The sequence below is a fragment of the Populus euphratica genome, unplaced genomic scaffold (genome assembly GCF_000495115.2).
Source record: "Populus euphratica unplaced genomic scaffold, PopEup_1.0 scaffold19.1, whole genome shotgun sequence".
NCBI classification, from domain to species: domain Eukaryota; kingdom Viridiplantae; phylum Streptophyta; class Magnoliopsida; order Malpighiales; family Salicaceae; genus Populus; species Populus euphratica.
Window position 1 is genome coordinate 3,157,714 of NW_011499853.1, and position 16,957 is coordinate 3,174,670.

The 16,957-nt window shown below is 31.5% G+C and overlaps 1 protein-coding gene across 1 annotated transcript; it reads left to right on the plus strand.

Moving 5' to 3' along the window:
* The first annotated feature begins 12,015 nt into the window (after positions 1–12,015).
* Positions 12,016–15,404, plus strand: LOC105122382 (uncharacterized). The gene is made up of 3 exons (XM_011021459.1): positions 12,016–12,170; positions 13,511–14,008; positions 14,591–15,404. The coding sequence occupies exons 1-3, from the start codon at positions 12,098–12,100 to the stop codon at positions 15,115–15,117; spliced, it is 1,098 nt and encodes a 365-aa protein (XP_011019761.1). The 5' UTR covers positions 12,016–12,097; the 3' UTR covers positions 15,118–15,404.
* Positions 15,405–16,957: the final 1,553 nt, after the last annotated feature.

Below are 16,957 nucleotides of genomic sequence, written 5' to 3' on the forward strand. Positions count from 1 at the left end.
ACCACTCATCTCGGCCACCTAATAGTATGAGACCTGCCAACCCAATCAGCGACAACGACCCCTTTCAGTAACCCAAGCTCCACACAATAACCTCATCCTCATTTAACCCAAACTAAGTTACAGTTCTTCCTACTTTATACCAACCATTTTTTTTAAAAAAAAAGTCATTCAAGACTATTTCATCGAACCAGCAATGCTGCTCCCTACCACTATTAACAATGCTGCCTCTTCTCCATCCATAGTCGGTGTCTCCTCTTCACAACAGCAAGAGACCCATTTGAACTAGTCTACACAGTAGCTACAACTTGAAGCTACAAATTAACCCACAGACCCATTTCCTTCTTCCTTTTGGTGTTGACAGCAGCCATAGATTTGATCACTTCCTCCCCATTGTTGATTGTTGAAACAGACGGTAGGGTGATTCAACTCTAATAATGAATGAGAGAGAGGTTATGATGGTGAAAGGGTATTAATTTGAAGGACACCAGCTTTTCTTTACGGGTCGCGGGTACTACATGTGTGACTACTTGTGGCGCATAAAGTAATTACGTAACTTATATGCAGTGCAATTATGACATGCTCTACCACTGTTTGTTGTTTGTTTCTGTGTTAGAGCTAGAATTATTTTTTGAATAGAGTTAGTTTAGTAAATAAATTTATCTATTGTGTCAACATGGGAAAAAACTCTGGACAGAAGGGGTGTGGTGGAAATACAGATGGACTTAGTCGCCTTCTTTATTTTACCTTTGGGAATATGCTGTATTAAAATATGGGGGTAAAAGGACACATTTCTTAAATTCTCCAAGGCATGTCTGCTATGGTCCTCTCTCTACTCCCCTCCCCACTCCCTGTTCCATTCCAGTTGATTGTACCTTGTTGGATCCTATGTTTGAATTAAAATTATTAGACCTGGTCCGGAGCTTATTTTGAAAAAAGATTTGGAATATTGGATCCCTGTATTAACCTTGATCAACCTCAATTAAGAATATAATTATTAAAATAGTGTTGTTTTGTTTTGTTTTTTTTTAAATTAGGTTTAGTCAAGTTAATAATTGAGTTTTATTAAGTTAATATTTTTTTTTCGGTTAGTTAAACTTGAAACTCGGGTGAGGCTTTGGATTGCAGCTTTTCTGAATCAACTTGGGCAGGCAGGACCAGGACTATGGTTTGGATAGTTTAAATTATGTTGATTTGTCAATTATTCCATCTGTCAACACGCACAAGATGAGGAAATCCATCTGTTCTTGTTTGTGTCTCCAAGATCGTTAGCATCCTGCAATAGTTGATGATTTTAGACAATCATGGTTTTAGTCCCATCACATGAACTGTTAACCAGATTTACGTCCACAGACTTCTTTCTCACCCTTTATGGGTTTGTCTCAATTAACGTGTCCATGTGCAAGTGCTCTCACGTTCATTTGCTCTCCTTCACGTACCTACCTTGAGGTGACTGCTTGCATGGGCGTGTTCATGATCAATCTATTGTCCTTTCGAGCAGTGAAAAGAAATGGATGGCTGCCATGGAAGGAGGACACAGTGCCATGAGCAGGTGGTGGCTGGTGCATAAATAGTGACCCTGTAAACCACCCATGTCCGGAGTACATGTACAAATCCCATGGAGCTGTTCATCAGTTGTTCTTCTGAGCACGACCATGAGAGATTTTGTATGAGAAATGCATGTGAGCTAGGAAGGGGAAATAAAAATTAAAAACAACCTTTCCAAGACACAAACGTCTTGTCACCCTTTCACGTGTCTCTATCATAGTTTTCAGACTCCATGCCTGTAAGTTCATCTTGTTAAGGGTTTGGATCGCACGGTTATTGAATCAACTTCAATCGATGTTGTTTCATTGAAAAAATGTTGTTTTAGGTCAAAAATTAAAGAAAAAAAAGTGAAATCATATCATTTTGAATGGAATTCTTGATGGTTAACTTGGTCAGGTTACAACTTTGCCTGTCAAATCATTTCATTTAGGTTTGATTTGAAGTTTATGTCAAAACTAACTTGATGAACAGTAACCAAATCAAACTTTTAGAGGTTGCAATAATTACTACGGAACGCCTTGTCTGCAAATGAACATTCCATGTGAGAACGTGAACCCATGCTTTAATTAGAAGGCTGGTCTTGCAATAAAATACCTCCGTCCATCTTGTCTCTTGGAAGCTACAGGTATCTCTCTTAGATTCTGTTTAGTTAAGACAAGAATGTTGGGCTCCACTCACTAGTGAAAGAAAGGAGAAGAGCATGTCCCAAGAACAGTCAAAGTAATCACTTTTTTTTTTAACTGTAGATAAAATAGCAGATAAGCCAAAGAAGATCACCATTTCAGGATGAGGAAGAATCTAAATGTTTAGACTGAAGGTAGGTCACAAAAATCAATGGAGATAGATCACAAAAATCAATGGATTTATAGAGATGGAACTAGATATGTCTGTTGTTAGAATGTCCATCATCAATCATTGAGTGTAGAAGGACTGTTTCACTCTGTTGATAAATTGGAAACCCACCAGCCTTCTCGATCAGAAATCATGTGAAGATCCATTTCATGTGGAAACTCTATCTATATCCTCATGAACACCGACAGCTAAAACTGAGAAGAAGAAAAATCAGTAGTGAGGGAAGAGAAGGGAGGGGAAGGCTAATGACTGTAAAGAAAAAAGAAATCAAGGATATATATGACCCTCAAAATCAGATGAATACATGCTTGATTTGATTGCCAAAGATGGTCGTTAAACACAACCATCTCAATCAACAATTCAATGAACTTTTTCCTTTCACAATTATAGATAAGATTAGGACTTGAAGATGTTTACATACTTGCGCCTTGCTGGGTCTATCGAGCGTCGAAAAGATAAAAATTATAAATTATATTTTTTTAATTAAGTTTTTTTCATGAAAAAGTTTTCACTGAGATTCATAAAAAAATATAGTAGGTGTAAATTAACTAAATATTTTGAAATATATAATTTAGATAAAACACAGACCATACGAAACTGTGGAAGGCATATATATACGAAGATAACATATGGACTACCTTTACTGTTCCATTAAAATAATTCGGAGCTAGTATCTTGCATCAAGTTATAGATCAGAAGCAGTCTTTCTATGCTTTTGATCAGTGAATTGAGAAAAATGGAGGAGGAGTGGAAAGAGCGAGGGCCCTTTTTGGGGTCGCGTTGAGGAAGTTATCTAGGGACAATCTTAATAAATGCAAGCTACGTAGGCAGTAGAGTCACCGTCTGATTTTTCTGACATCATGACGGTTGGGTCGTCTCTATCGGTAAATCCAGCCAACAATTGGGCCACCATCCCTTATGTCTTCTTTTTTATAATCTTTTGAAATTATTTAAAAAAATTATTTTTTATTTTAAATTAATATATTTTTAATATTTTTAAATTCTTTTAATATATCAATGTTAAAAATAAATTTTAAAAAATAAAAATATTATTTTAATATATTTTAAAATAAAAATATTTTAAAAAATAATTACAACTATAATTTTAAGCAAAATATAATTTCAACTATCAACTCCAACTATTAACTTTTATTTGATAGCTGACACTCAATTTTTATTGTTTTATATATTAATTTTTTTTGTTTAATTTTTTTATTTGATAATTGTTATAAAATTTAGATGGGTTTGATAAGTTAATATAACGCTATATCTATTTAATTTAAAAAATATTTAAAAAATAAAAAATTTAATTAACTCAATTGAAAAACTAACATCAACTTGTGATTTAATCTTGGCTCAAATAAAATCCGTACCTCAACCTTTAATTTTATTTTTTTAAAAAAATATCAAAATAATATTATTTTGATTTTCAATTTTTTTAAAAAAAGTTAGCACTTCTGACCCATGATGTACATCTTTTCTCGGTGAAGTCCTATAACCATGTTTGAAAGTATTTATATTTATAGGAGAGATTTTAATTAATAAATAAATATATGATTTTTAACGATTTATTTTGTAATAAATAAATAAAATCATAAAAATTTTATTTTTTATATTTTAATAGGTGATAGAGGAGGGAATGCACTCGTTAATTATTAAATCAATTCTCTTATGTTATTTTTCTTTTTTATTTTTCTTTCATTAAAAAAAGTATTTTTGGATTAATTTAAATATTAAAGTTAATTTTTTTGCTCAATAAATATAAAGGGTACGTGGCTAGATTGTAAGAAGGTTATCTAAATTGATTTTGGATCGATGCTAACAAAAAGATTGAATGCAGGGATTTTTTCGTATTTAATTTTGAGAAAATTCTTAATTCTTTTGATAGTACAGTTGCTCATGATCCCTGTCAAAATCAAGTTCACCCTAGGATCCTCGAATTTTTTTTGGCCACAACAAATCTGAGTACACCTTGGACCCTACAAGAAGAAAGGCAAGTGATATTATTATTATGAATGATATTATTATTATTATTATTATTACTATCATAGAATACACTAAAAGGTAGGTGGGTGTACGTGGATGTTGTTCATGCACTTATTTAATACTGTGTATTTACTGTTTATTTTTTAATAAATCATTTTGATTTTTAAAGTTTTATTTTATATAATTTGATTTTAGTTAAAAACTAATTGCTTTTGATTTCTTTGTCAATAATAAAATTAAAAAGATGCCATATATAAATAGTGCACCAGATAATGCATAAAAAATACATTTAAATTATTGATCTTTAAAAATAATACAATTTATATAATTTAGTTTCTTTTAAATTTTAAAAAGATTTTTGATACAGAAGGTTATTTGTGTTATTTTTCAATTCATGATTAGAGAGAAAAAAAAGAAAAAAATTGCTAAATTCTGAAATAAAAGAGAAAGTAATTCACCTTATTTTTGGCTGCCAAAATTGGTTTTCTTGGTGTTCGTAATTTTATAAAAATGAAAGGAGCTTTATAATAATTATATTGGAGCATTAAAGTTGCATAAAAAATAGATATAAATTAAGAAAGTCAAAACTAATCTCTTTTGATTTTTGGTTTTTTGGCCACTTTTAGGTATTTAGAATTTATAAAATGATTCGTGGATTTTATAAAAGTGTTAATAAATTGTTTTTCTTGTTGAAATAGCGTAAAAATTAAGTTTTTTTAAGCAAAAGAGTTATTGTCCTAATTTTTTTACTATTACTATAATGCTTATAACTTGGGCTTGCAAATAGCATGTTGTCTATCTTGAAGAGCACCATATTATCTACTTTTTTTTTAATTTAAAAACAGAGTTAATAAAAACAAGCTTGGGGCTCGCAAGCCTAGGCTTGAAGGCCTACCAAGAAAAAAATTTATTAAACTTGATTAAGTTGATGTTTTTAAGTTATAAGTTTGATAAGTTAAATTACAACATTCAGACTCTTATTTTCCTGAAATTACTTTTTTTAATTAATATTTTTTAAAAATAAATTTTAAATTTATATTTTAATTAATATCTCCATCTGTATATTTTTTTGCTTATTTAATTATTTTTTAATAGAGATTGTTGTTTTTCATGGTGTTGTACATATTTAATTTTTGAAAATATTATTTTGAATCATCTATAGTTTTTTTAAAATCTTTCATATACAAGAATTTTATTTTTGAAAATAAAAAATATTTATTTTTATGTAATATTTTTTAATATGTGCACTCTTGTATGATTTTTTTATTTAATCAAATTAATATATGTGTTTATTTTTAATATTGAATCAATTTAAATAAATTAAGTAAATATAATTAGGTAAATATCAGATTAAATATCTTAATTTATATTTTTTTAATTTAATTTATTTTATTTTAGTTATCATTAATTTATTTGAATATATATATATATATATATATAAAGAACTTTCAATAGGATTTCTAATCCTTTGGCGGCACTAAAATCCATCTCGACAAAAGCACTTTTGCAAGAGTCACTTCATCACAAAGAAGGGAATTTAAAAGAAATGAATTTAATCACTAACCATTACTTGGCCCCTCAAGATCAGGATCACCCTTGGTCACCCACGTTAATCTAAAAAAAAAGATCAGGATCACCCTTGCTTCTTCCTCCCCCACCCCAATTGCCCTTCTAATTTTATTATTAAACAAATAAAATTAGAAGCCTTAATAATCCCAAACATTATTGATGACCACCACTCTCTTAGCTTATAAAGTTACTTGTCTCATCACACGCATATTAATTAACTATAAATATAAAAGGCGTTGGGATTCATGGTGCAAAATGCACTCTGAATTCTCTCATATGGCACTATAAACGAACCATTCACATTGCTATTTCTTTGTTCTTTTTTTATTCAGCCCTTCTTAGATGGAATTATAAATCAATTTAACTGGGGAGGGTGGAATTGAAAAACATACCATTTAAATACAAAAACAAGTTGTAAATGGATAGCTTTGAAAAGTTTAGATAAAATATTTATTGTAGTACTGATACTTTTACAAGTTATAAATATAGAGTCCTTTCAATTCCCAAAAACTTTTTTTAAAAAATTAATTTTCATTTTAAACTTTAATTTTTAACTCATAATGTGAGAGAAATGTGGGAGAAAGTTGTTGGAATTTGATTTTAAAGAAAAATAAAATAAAATCTTTATTGATAGCTATTCTACCAACTAAAATAATTGAAGGTGGTGTCAAATTATTTCGACGCTTTATTGATAGCTATTCTACCAACTAAATTATTGAAGGTGGTGTCAAATTATTTCTTTTGATGAGGAGAACTCATATTAGAGATTGTTTTGCCTTTAAATTCCTAATAAAAACATATTCAATACTGGTAAATTTTTTTATTTCAGGTTTTAGGATAGTTTTTATTTTAATTTTTAAGGTCATGAATGAGTTTATTAATAAACAAATTTAAAATCAGAATTATTTTAATAAATAATTTTATCAAACATAATGAAATAAAAACTTTGTTTTATGAGGTTAAATATTTTAATATACAACTTTCTCAATTTTTTTTTAGTTATCGTGTGTTTATCGCTGCTTCTTTTTTATTAGCACATGATATAAACTTTATAATTGTATTTAGAGTCTCTTTAACTACAAAAACATGCAAAAAAAGACTTGTGTATAGAATTCTTTTTTTTTTTTTTTAATCTAACTCGGTGCGAAAGACGATTCAAAGTATCTAGATCTTCTATCAAACAAGACAGTGCACGTGAAGCATTAGTGAGATAATGACACAACCTTGCTTTGCATTCAAAGATGAGGGCCATGCCTAGCGATGGGGAAATCATTTTTCCCTGCCATCTTCAAATTTTAGCATTCCACAGCTACATCACACCCCCACCATACTAGCCATGCCTAATTCTTGTGCTTAAAAGATGCATGTATTATGTAAAAATTAAAATGTATATATATTACATTTGGTTTTGAAGAATATAGAGATATATTACTATGATACAAAATGTGTGTGTGTGTGTATCTCAAGTTAAAGCCAAATTATCATAAATAGAGAGAGAATAATCAATTAAAATAAGTTAGCAGGATATGAGGACACATACTGCTACACAAGAAGCCTTCTACAAAATTACAAATAACTTGGCAGAATCATTGGAGTATACAGTAGGTTTTGGAAGGAAGAAAATGAAGAACTAGGAGTTATTGGGACAGTCCTTTGTTCTTTAATTCCTGATATCCAAACCAGCACTTGAACAACCAAATGGCCAGGGCATATATAGATCTGAATTCTGGACAAAAAAGAAAGAAATTCCATAATGGTAGAGGACAGAGGCCCCTCGATACCCGGCCTGAGCACGGTCGTCCACATGACGACGATGATCAAGGGATAGATGAGGTTGAGATGCATTATTTTCCTGGAAGCCATTGAGGCCCACATGCCTCTTCTTGTTCATGAAAGCCCGCAACAAGCCACGACCTCTTCTCTTCCAATTTTGGATTAGGTCAGCTGGGATTTCCAGAATCCGTACTGTATCTCCCTTGCCCGATGCCCCCTCCTTCTTCTAGGTCCCTCCATCTCCTGCTCATCTGACCCACTTCCCTCATGGCATGTTTCTCTCACTTCCTTGACATGATCTTGCCACCACCACTGCTACACCAATTTGTTTGTAGCATAGGGGGGTTTTGGTCCTTTTCTGTGCTTAGGGCATTAGGCATTGATGGGAAGGATCTCCGTTGATTTCAGAGATGACTAGGTAGGTCACTTCCTGCGCTGTGTGGTGGGTATTGCCAGATTTTAATGTAAAGAAATAATATCTTGGTCGCAGAAAATTCAATGGTATTGTTACGAAATCGATTCACCACCCGACTCGATCTCTCTAGCAAGTGTCAAATAAAATAGCGTGGAAATTAATTTGGTATGAATAAGTTGACTTGATTTATTTAAAAAAACAAATCAAAGAATAAAAAAACAAAATGATAAAAAGAGAGAGCATAGTTTGGTTTTTTTAAAAAAATTAAGATGAGATTTTTTTTAAAAATAAACAATAATATTTTAGATAAATCCGAATAACACGAGTTAATTCATCAAATCTATTATTTTCTTTATGAACTTTACTAATTTTGATAACATTTATTGGTTTAATTATATAATAAAAAATATAAAAAACAATTTAAAATCAATTATATATTAAATAATAAAAATAAAAATAAAAATTAAAAAAATATCAATATTATAATAAAAACCAGACATCTCGAGCGGGTTTATACATTAAGAAAAACCCAAAAAATTAGCCGAAAACATGCCCTTCTAAAAACCAATATAAACCGCCTAAGAATCCCAAAATGACTTAAAAAAATAAAAATAAATCAAATCTTAAAAATTAAAATCAAATCCTATATGTTTATCCATTTATGTTTAGTGAAAAATCTATCATCATTGAAATTTTGTAATCGAATAGAATCCATGGTCACCTAATTTAATAATTTTAGCTATTAGAATTGTGATAATAGATAAATTTCTCTCTTTTATTTTTTTACGAGTTTCTCTCTCTTCTCTCTAACTTATAACTAAAATAAACAAAATAAAAATTATTGTGAATTTCAAAAGTTAATTCTCTCTTCTCTCTAACTTATAACTAAAAATAAACAAAATAAATTTTTATAACAAAATAAAAATTGTTGTGAATTTCAAAAGTTAAGTACATGCTTCTAATGTATATGGATAATAGAAAAATAAAAAAGGATTTTGTCGAGCAACCCAATATTTTTCTAATCTTGGAAATAAAAAAATATTTTTATTGTAAAGAAACTTTAAAAAAATTAAGAAAACTCTTTGCCAACAACTCTAAATTCTGTTGACTTCAAAAACCAAAACATATTTTTACTATATATATAAAAAAAAAAGACTCTTAAATGATATTTCAAAACTTATTTTTTTCCACTTAAAAAAAATATATAAATAATTTTATTATAACAATTCATAATAAATATCATGCAATCAGTTGAGAAACACCCGCCCTTTAGAATTTCTATTAATATCATTGAATTAATATAATTGGCGTCTCATAATCACTAATTTATCACGTCTTGATTTAACATTTATGTCTTAATCACTATCTCATCTCTTAAATGACATGTCAATATGTAATATTCTTAAATCATGCATGTCACTTTCTTAAACTTGGCTTGATTGTTACCATTTCCAGAATCCATATGTGCATTTTAAAACAATAAATTTCAATTATAAAAAAAAAATCAGATTACTCACTTTAAAAATGAAATTGCTTTTGATAATCGGAACAAAATCAGTGTGATGGATCATGTGTAAATTAAATAATTATTACTTTTTTATCTTCTTCTTCTGTAGTAGATAGATAAAATAAAAGGTCAATTATCCACACACACAGATTTGACAAATTAAGAATCCAAGTATCTGGCATTAGAAGACCAAACTCTATTCTGGGTATGATGAGCAATGTAAAACATGGATCGATTATACAGACAAAAACTGACACAAACAAAACTTGTCTTGCTTTTAAGAGTAAGGAAGACGTTTGATTTGATTAAGAAGATGAATAAGAAGAGTTGAAGAAAATGGAGAAGGCTTGGTGATAAGTACTCTCTGATTGTTTTTGTGGTTGAATCTATTTTTTAATTATTTTTCAAATCTTAATATATTAATCTTAAAATTAAAAACTAGTATTTTATTATATTTTTAATTAAAAAATACCCTTAAAAAATATTTCACGCCCACATTACCGGTCATAAACAAAGTAACACAAAAAATAAGGATACGCAAGAGTTCGATCCCAAGAAGCAATCAAGAATACTCCATTAATTCAAGCCAACCCACCTTAATCAAGGGGAGAGGATTTGCGCCAGTTTACTTCCCCCTTAATCATCATCACTCATATTTCATATTATTTAGATTTTAGAGTATGAAAAATAAAATCATCACTAATTTTCAACTTTACAATAAATAATTTGTTTTTTCATTAGACTTGCGAGATAGATTAATAATGTTTCAATACATGAAAGTTTAAAAAAAAAAACTCAAAGTTATCAATCTAAGTTAATTTTAAAAAATTAATATATTTTTGATCGAGTTTCATTAAATTAATTAAATAAATCACAATATAAATAAGGACGGCTCATTCCTCTATTACATGCAAACCAGATAGTTAGAGCTTTAGAAAATGAGCAACCCTAGCAATTAACCTCGACACAGAGCACATGATTTGCTTATAAACACTAAAAGATTCTTCTGTATAGACAAACAAGGGCAAATTATTGTTTGTTTAATTTACTGATTAATAACAAACTCAATTCATTAATTTCCGATGTTTCCTAACCGATTACATGCATGTATCGTATGATTGTTCTTATAAATTGAGTATTAATTAATGAGGATATTAGGGTGCTTAAATATTCAAATAAAAGATATGGATTTTGATCACATTTGACCAACGAATATTTAAATCACAAACTGCATGGCCTTTTGATATCCAGCCCTGTATTAAATATTAAAATTTATAAAGCTGTATCAAAAGTTAATTTCTCTCAAATTAATTATTGAGTTTATTATCCTTATACACTAGTATATTTTTTTTCAAAAAAATATTGATTTGATTTTTTTATTTTTTTATTTGTTTTGATTTGACTAAATTTAAATCAACCAAATTACAGATCATCTAAGTTTTATTTCAATCAATATCAAAACTGATTTAAATTAAAACTCCACTAAAATTAGGTTTTCAATATTAAGTTTGTCATGTCAGGTTTGGTAATTATAATAATTTGATCAATTGTTACTTTTTAATTTTCACGTGAAAAGACTAAGTAATTTTCCTAAATTAAAACTCCACTAAAATTAGGTTTTGAATATTAAGTTTGGCATGTCAGGTTTGGTAATTATAATAATTTAATCAATTGTTACTTTTTTAATTTTCACGTGAAAAGAATAAATAATTTTCTTATTTAATCACTTATTTATAATATATTTTGAATCATAATAATAAGTCCTTGTTTGATTCCTGGACCTGAGTTAGGTGAATTCAATTCTTTTTTTAATCAAAGTAACCTTGTTATGAATGATTTTTTTTATAAAATAAATGGAAGTTATTTTGACCCAAAAAACTAATGATTAAATCTTATTTGGATCTAGATTGGATCACTCAATTTGTGAATAGAATCACATAATTATTCAAATTTAATTAGATAAACTTCTACATAGTTTAATATCAAACTTGACATAAACTAATTACCAAAATAACTCATCAAGTCACGCTAGGTTTATAAAATATGCTCTGAATTAGAAGAAATTCTAGTTATCTAATTCTCGAGATAACCAGAAGATGAAGATACCCTCTAGCAACAATATCTAGCTAAAGGCACGAAATGTCTAGGCCATGCATGGTTTGCACAGGCAATGGGGAATGAAACCATGTGATCACGAACGACATTTGTCTTCATCTTCTACCAAAAGACACATCAAGATTTTGCCTTCATTATCATATCTCGTCATTAGAAAATATTGCCACGTGAAGACACCATCATAATGTCAATATTTGATATTTCAATGAAACCCCAAGGGCTTTTTTAGTTCACAACATGCATATAAGCTCATGCTCTCTCCTTCCTTTTCATTATACGCCTTCTCCTCTTCCTCTCCTCCTTCCCTTCGGACAAGAAATTGTAAAAGACTCAAAATGAGAGGAGCCATGCTTCCATTGTCGGTGCTACTGTTAGCCACTTGCCACTTTGCCTTTTCTATCAAAGATGGTAAGCTTTAAAATCCATGTCTGTCCCATGATTTTGTTGCATTCAATTGGTTTGGTCAATAACTAGCTCGTTCAAAGCATGTTGGTGCTCATTGTGGGTGCTAATCACCGTAGCTGGCAAAGTTTATTGTGCATAAAGCTCAGGGCTTACTAGCTCGGTCTTCCACAGCCATATTTTGCACCTTGTTTGCTGCTATCTATGCCTATAGTAGGTGAATTGTAAGATCATCAGGGATCAAAAAATACTTTGTCCATAGTGGATATGCATATATTTGTGATGTTCTTCAAAGTGAAGCAGTCCTTGATTCAGTACCATTTACTTTTTTTCACCATTCTGACCTTACAACTCGCATAGCCACAAGGTTCCTTCACAGCAAAAAATAGAGATTTGGAATCGTGCACCGGCGATGGTGTTCGTATAGGACAGTGGCAATCAATTACATTTAAAAGATGAAAGTGAATTTGGTTTGATTTTGCAGCATAATTTGCCTGCATCAAGTATATCCTCTAGCCTCTAGCCCATCTGCTGTAGAAGCAGAATGAATGGACCCACTTCATGGCTGGCTTTCCAGACAGAGCCAGTGAGGCACATGATCCTTAAATTCGATCTCGATATTAGTAGATGGGATATATACCTCATCAGACCAGCTTACTACTTTTAGCATAATAACATGCCACTTCTCACCACCAAAATATTGTTTATGCCCTTTTTTTCTCCTTCTCTCCTTTTATTTCTTTCTAGCATTTCATCTTTTTTAAGATTTCATATATAAAATTATAAATTTCATTCAATGAAATGAAAGAATAGTTATTAAGATTAACTCAGGTTAAGTTGGTGTAAAGCCTGATTATATATAAAGGAGTTTAGCTTGAATTAATTTGTTTCAATAAGAATTTTAATTTAATTAAAAAGAAAAACAAAATCATTTTAGAAAAGTTAACAGATTTTCACCGAGTCAATTCTAAATTAATTTTTTTTAGATTGAATTTTTTAGATTTGAATTAAATTAGTTGTTTCAAATTAACTTACTAAGTTATAATAGTATATTGAAGCATGCACTAAATCACCCCGCATGGTTGGGTGATATATAGAATCTTGTATCTAACAAAATCATCATTTGTTAGGTAATAATTATCATAGAAAAAAAAAAAAGACTTTAAGCACCCTTGGTACTTTAATTGGGCTCGGATCACCATTTCTCTTGTTCATCGTTGTACTAAAACAATAATGTTTTTTAATGATTTGCCGTTTATTTTGTAAATGAACATGATTTCGTAGTCTTTAAGGTTTGGACAATAAATTTGCTTAAAATCTCAATTTTTCTAATTACATAATGCCAGGACTGGTAGAAAATGGGAACTTCGAGGTTGGCCCAAAGCCATCGGATTTGAAAGGAACAGAGATGATCGGACGCTATGCATTACCAAAATGGGAAATTTCCGGCTTCGTCGAGTACATCAAAGCAGGCCAAAAACAAGGGGACATGTTGCTGGTAGTACCAGAGGGAGCCTATGCAGTCCGGCTTGGAAATGAGGCATCAATCAAGCAAGTTCTAAATGTTACAAAGGGAATGTATTATTCCATCACATTTAGCGCAGCTAGAACCTGTGCTCAAGAGGAAGAATTGAACATATCGATTTCTCCTGAGTGGGGCGTGCTACCAATGCAAACAATGTACAGTAGCAATGGATGGGACTCGTATGCTTGGGCATTTAAAGCCTTGCTTGATATCGTTGAGCTTGTTGTTCACAATCCAGGAGTTGAAGAAGATCCTGCTTGCGGCCCGCTCATTGATTCTGTGGCCATTAAAGCTTTATATCCTCCTAGACCAACAAATAGTAAGTTATTTACATATTTTATATGCATTAAACTTATGTGTAGATAGCTAGGCATGGATCATCAAGGAAGGAGAAAAAAAATATAGGAGAAGTTGACGATGTGAAGTTATTGAGTCCTCGTTGAATTATGTCCCTCACAGAGACCTTTAGGACACTGTCTCGAGACTCTCAACTTGGTATTTAGCCCCTGGGGTGCTCTAGGACTGTCTTCCCCAGTTGCCTTACAAGAATAGCAATTTGGTACCGTTTATTTTCCAGTCCTTTTCACAAGGGGCCGGGAATGGCAAGTGTTTAACTGGTTTGATCAAGCCTTCTAGTCTTAACAATGAAAGAATCCTAAAGGTAATTAGCTATTGGCTCAATGGATTTGAGACATTAATATGCTGAAGTTGCAGCCTGCAACTTCACCTATGCTGAGCCTAGCATTCATGACTACTTGATGCCTGGTCCCATTGCTGTTGTTCTTTCTTTTTGAACTTTAAATCGTTACTCGGATATCGCTATCAGTCACTGATTCCTGCTATAAACACCAAAATGTTGAATTAATGTTAACAACTTGTATTTTCATTCTAAATTCTGCAGAGAACCTAATAAAAAATGGGGGTTTCGAAGAAGGTCCATATTTGTTACCTAACACATCCTGGGGCGTCCTGATCCCACCCAACATTGAAGATAAGCACTCTCCACTCCCTGGCTGGATGGTTGAATCCCTTAAAGCAGTTAAATTCATTGATATAGAGCATTTTTCGGTGCCACAAGGACGGCGTGCCATAGAACTTGTAGCAGGCAAAGAAAGTGCGATTGCACAGGTAGTCCGTACCATAATCGGCAAAACCTACTCCCTCTCATTTGCAGTGGGAGATGCGAGCAATTCATGTGAAGGGTCAATGGTTGTCGAGGCGTTCGCCGGCAAGGACACGCTCAAAGTTCCTTATGAGTCCAAGGGCAAAGGTGGGTTTAAGCGAGCAGTGCTTAAATTTGTTGCTGTTTCTAGCAGGACAAGAGTAATGTTCTACAGCACATTTTACACCATGAGGAGTGATGACTTTTCTTCTCTATGCGGACCTGTTGTCGATGATGTGAAGCTGTTGAGTCTCCGTGGAACATGAATCATTAAAGCTAATTAAGGGTATAAAGCAAGACTATTAGATGGTTTGGACTTTGGATGTGTGAATTTAGCCGTCGCCGTTATACCATATATCAATATTTTTGCTATATAAGAGAAGCAAGCAAGGGTTTCAGGAGTGGGTTTTTATCACGATATATCAAGAAAAATCAGAGTATATATAATTTACTAATACCAGGGTAGTTCATAGTAGTATTGTGATTTTATGAAAGTGGGGCTATGTACTATTTTTAACAAAATAAATGAAAGAAGGTTTCTATTTTTGAGCTATTTTTGAAGTTTATTTTTGTAGATTAGAAGTCCAAAGACATAGATCACAGTAAGTTATATCATGGGCTGGTGACTTGAAGTAGATCACACTAGATCATAATAACACACTACGCCTTCAATTGGCCCAAGGATAAGTTGACGTTGCAAATACATTAATGGAATGCAGAAATTCTCGAGGTTACAATGAAGTGGGAGTTAACGATTGTTTGCGAGGTACGCTGTGCACTGCAAACAAACACAGCCTTATATATAATAGTGATTTTAAATGGTTGCCTTCATATCCTTTAATGGAGGATCTCGCAGGGCTCTTTTTCCCTAGCTTTGCTTTGCTTCGCTTCCTTTGTTATGCGCGCGCGCGCGCGCGTAAAAGGAGTTGTGAATGTGATTCTGAGATTCTTTTTTCCTTAAAAAAAGGGGCAAACATACAGCTGCCTTCAGAAATAAAACTTTATTGTCTCGGAGAACATATATGTTACGATAGCTAGGAGATTATGCAATACAGTACAAGCCATTATCATGGAAAATGTAGGAGGGCAAGCGAAAAGACTATAATAGCTGCTGACATTAATCCTGATCTTCTCTTCCACTCAGAAGATCGCAGCCATATTTTGCACCTTGTTTGCTGCTATCTATGCCTATAGTAGGTGAATTGTAATATCATCAGGGATCAAAAAATACTTTGTCCATAGTGGATATGCATATATTTGTGATGTTCTTCAAAGTGAAGCAGTCCTTGATTCAGTACCATTTACTTTTTTTCACCATTCTGACCTTACAACTCGCATAGCCACAAGGTTCCTTCACAGCAAAAAATAGAGATTTGGAATCGTGCACCGGCGATGGTGTTCGTATAGGACAGTGGCAATCAATTACATTTAAAAGATGAAAGTGAATTTGGTTTGATTTTGCAGCATAATTTGCCTGCATCAAGTATATCCTCTAGCCTCTAGCCCATCTGCTGTAGAAGCAGAATGAATGGACCCACTTCATGGCTGGCTTTCCAGACAGAGCCAGTGAGGCACATGATCCTTAAATTCGATCTCGATATTAGTAGATGGGATATATACCTCATCAGACCAGCTTACTACTTTTAGCATAATAACATGCCACTTCTCACCACCAAAATATTGTTTATGCCCTTTTTTTCTCCTTCTCTCCTTTTATTTCTTTCTAGCATTTCATCTTTTTTAAGATTTCATATATAAAATTATAAATTTCATTCAATGAAATGAAAGAATAGTTATTAAGATTAACTCAGGTTAAGTTGGTGTAAAGCCTGATTATATATAAAGGAGTTTAGCTTGAATTAATTTGTTTCAATAAGAATTTTAATTTAATTAAAAAGAAAAACAAAATCATTTTAGAAAAGTTAACAGATTTTCACCGAGTCAATTCTAAATTAATTTTTTTTAGATTGAATTTTTTAGATTTGAATTAAATTAGTTGTTTCAAATTAACTTACTAAGTTATAATAGTATATTGAAGCATGCACTAAATCACCCCGCATGGTTGGGTGATATATAGAATCTTGTATCTAACAAAATCATCATTTG

Bases quoted from the DNA above. Each gene is read 5' to 3' on its own strand.
- LOC105122382 (XM_011021459.1), top strand. From the start codon at position 12,098: ATGAGAGGAGCCATGCTTCCATTGTCGGTGCTACTGTTAGCCACTTGC. The intron at 12,171-13,510 runs GTAAGCTTTAAA...ACATAATGCCAG, and splicing joins TGCCTTTTCTATCAAAGATG to GACTGGTAGAAAATGGGAAC. The intron at 14,009-14,590 runs GTAAGTTATTTA...TAAATTCTGCAG, and splicing joins TCCTCCTAGACCAACAAATA to AGAACCTAATAAAAAATGGG.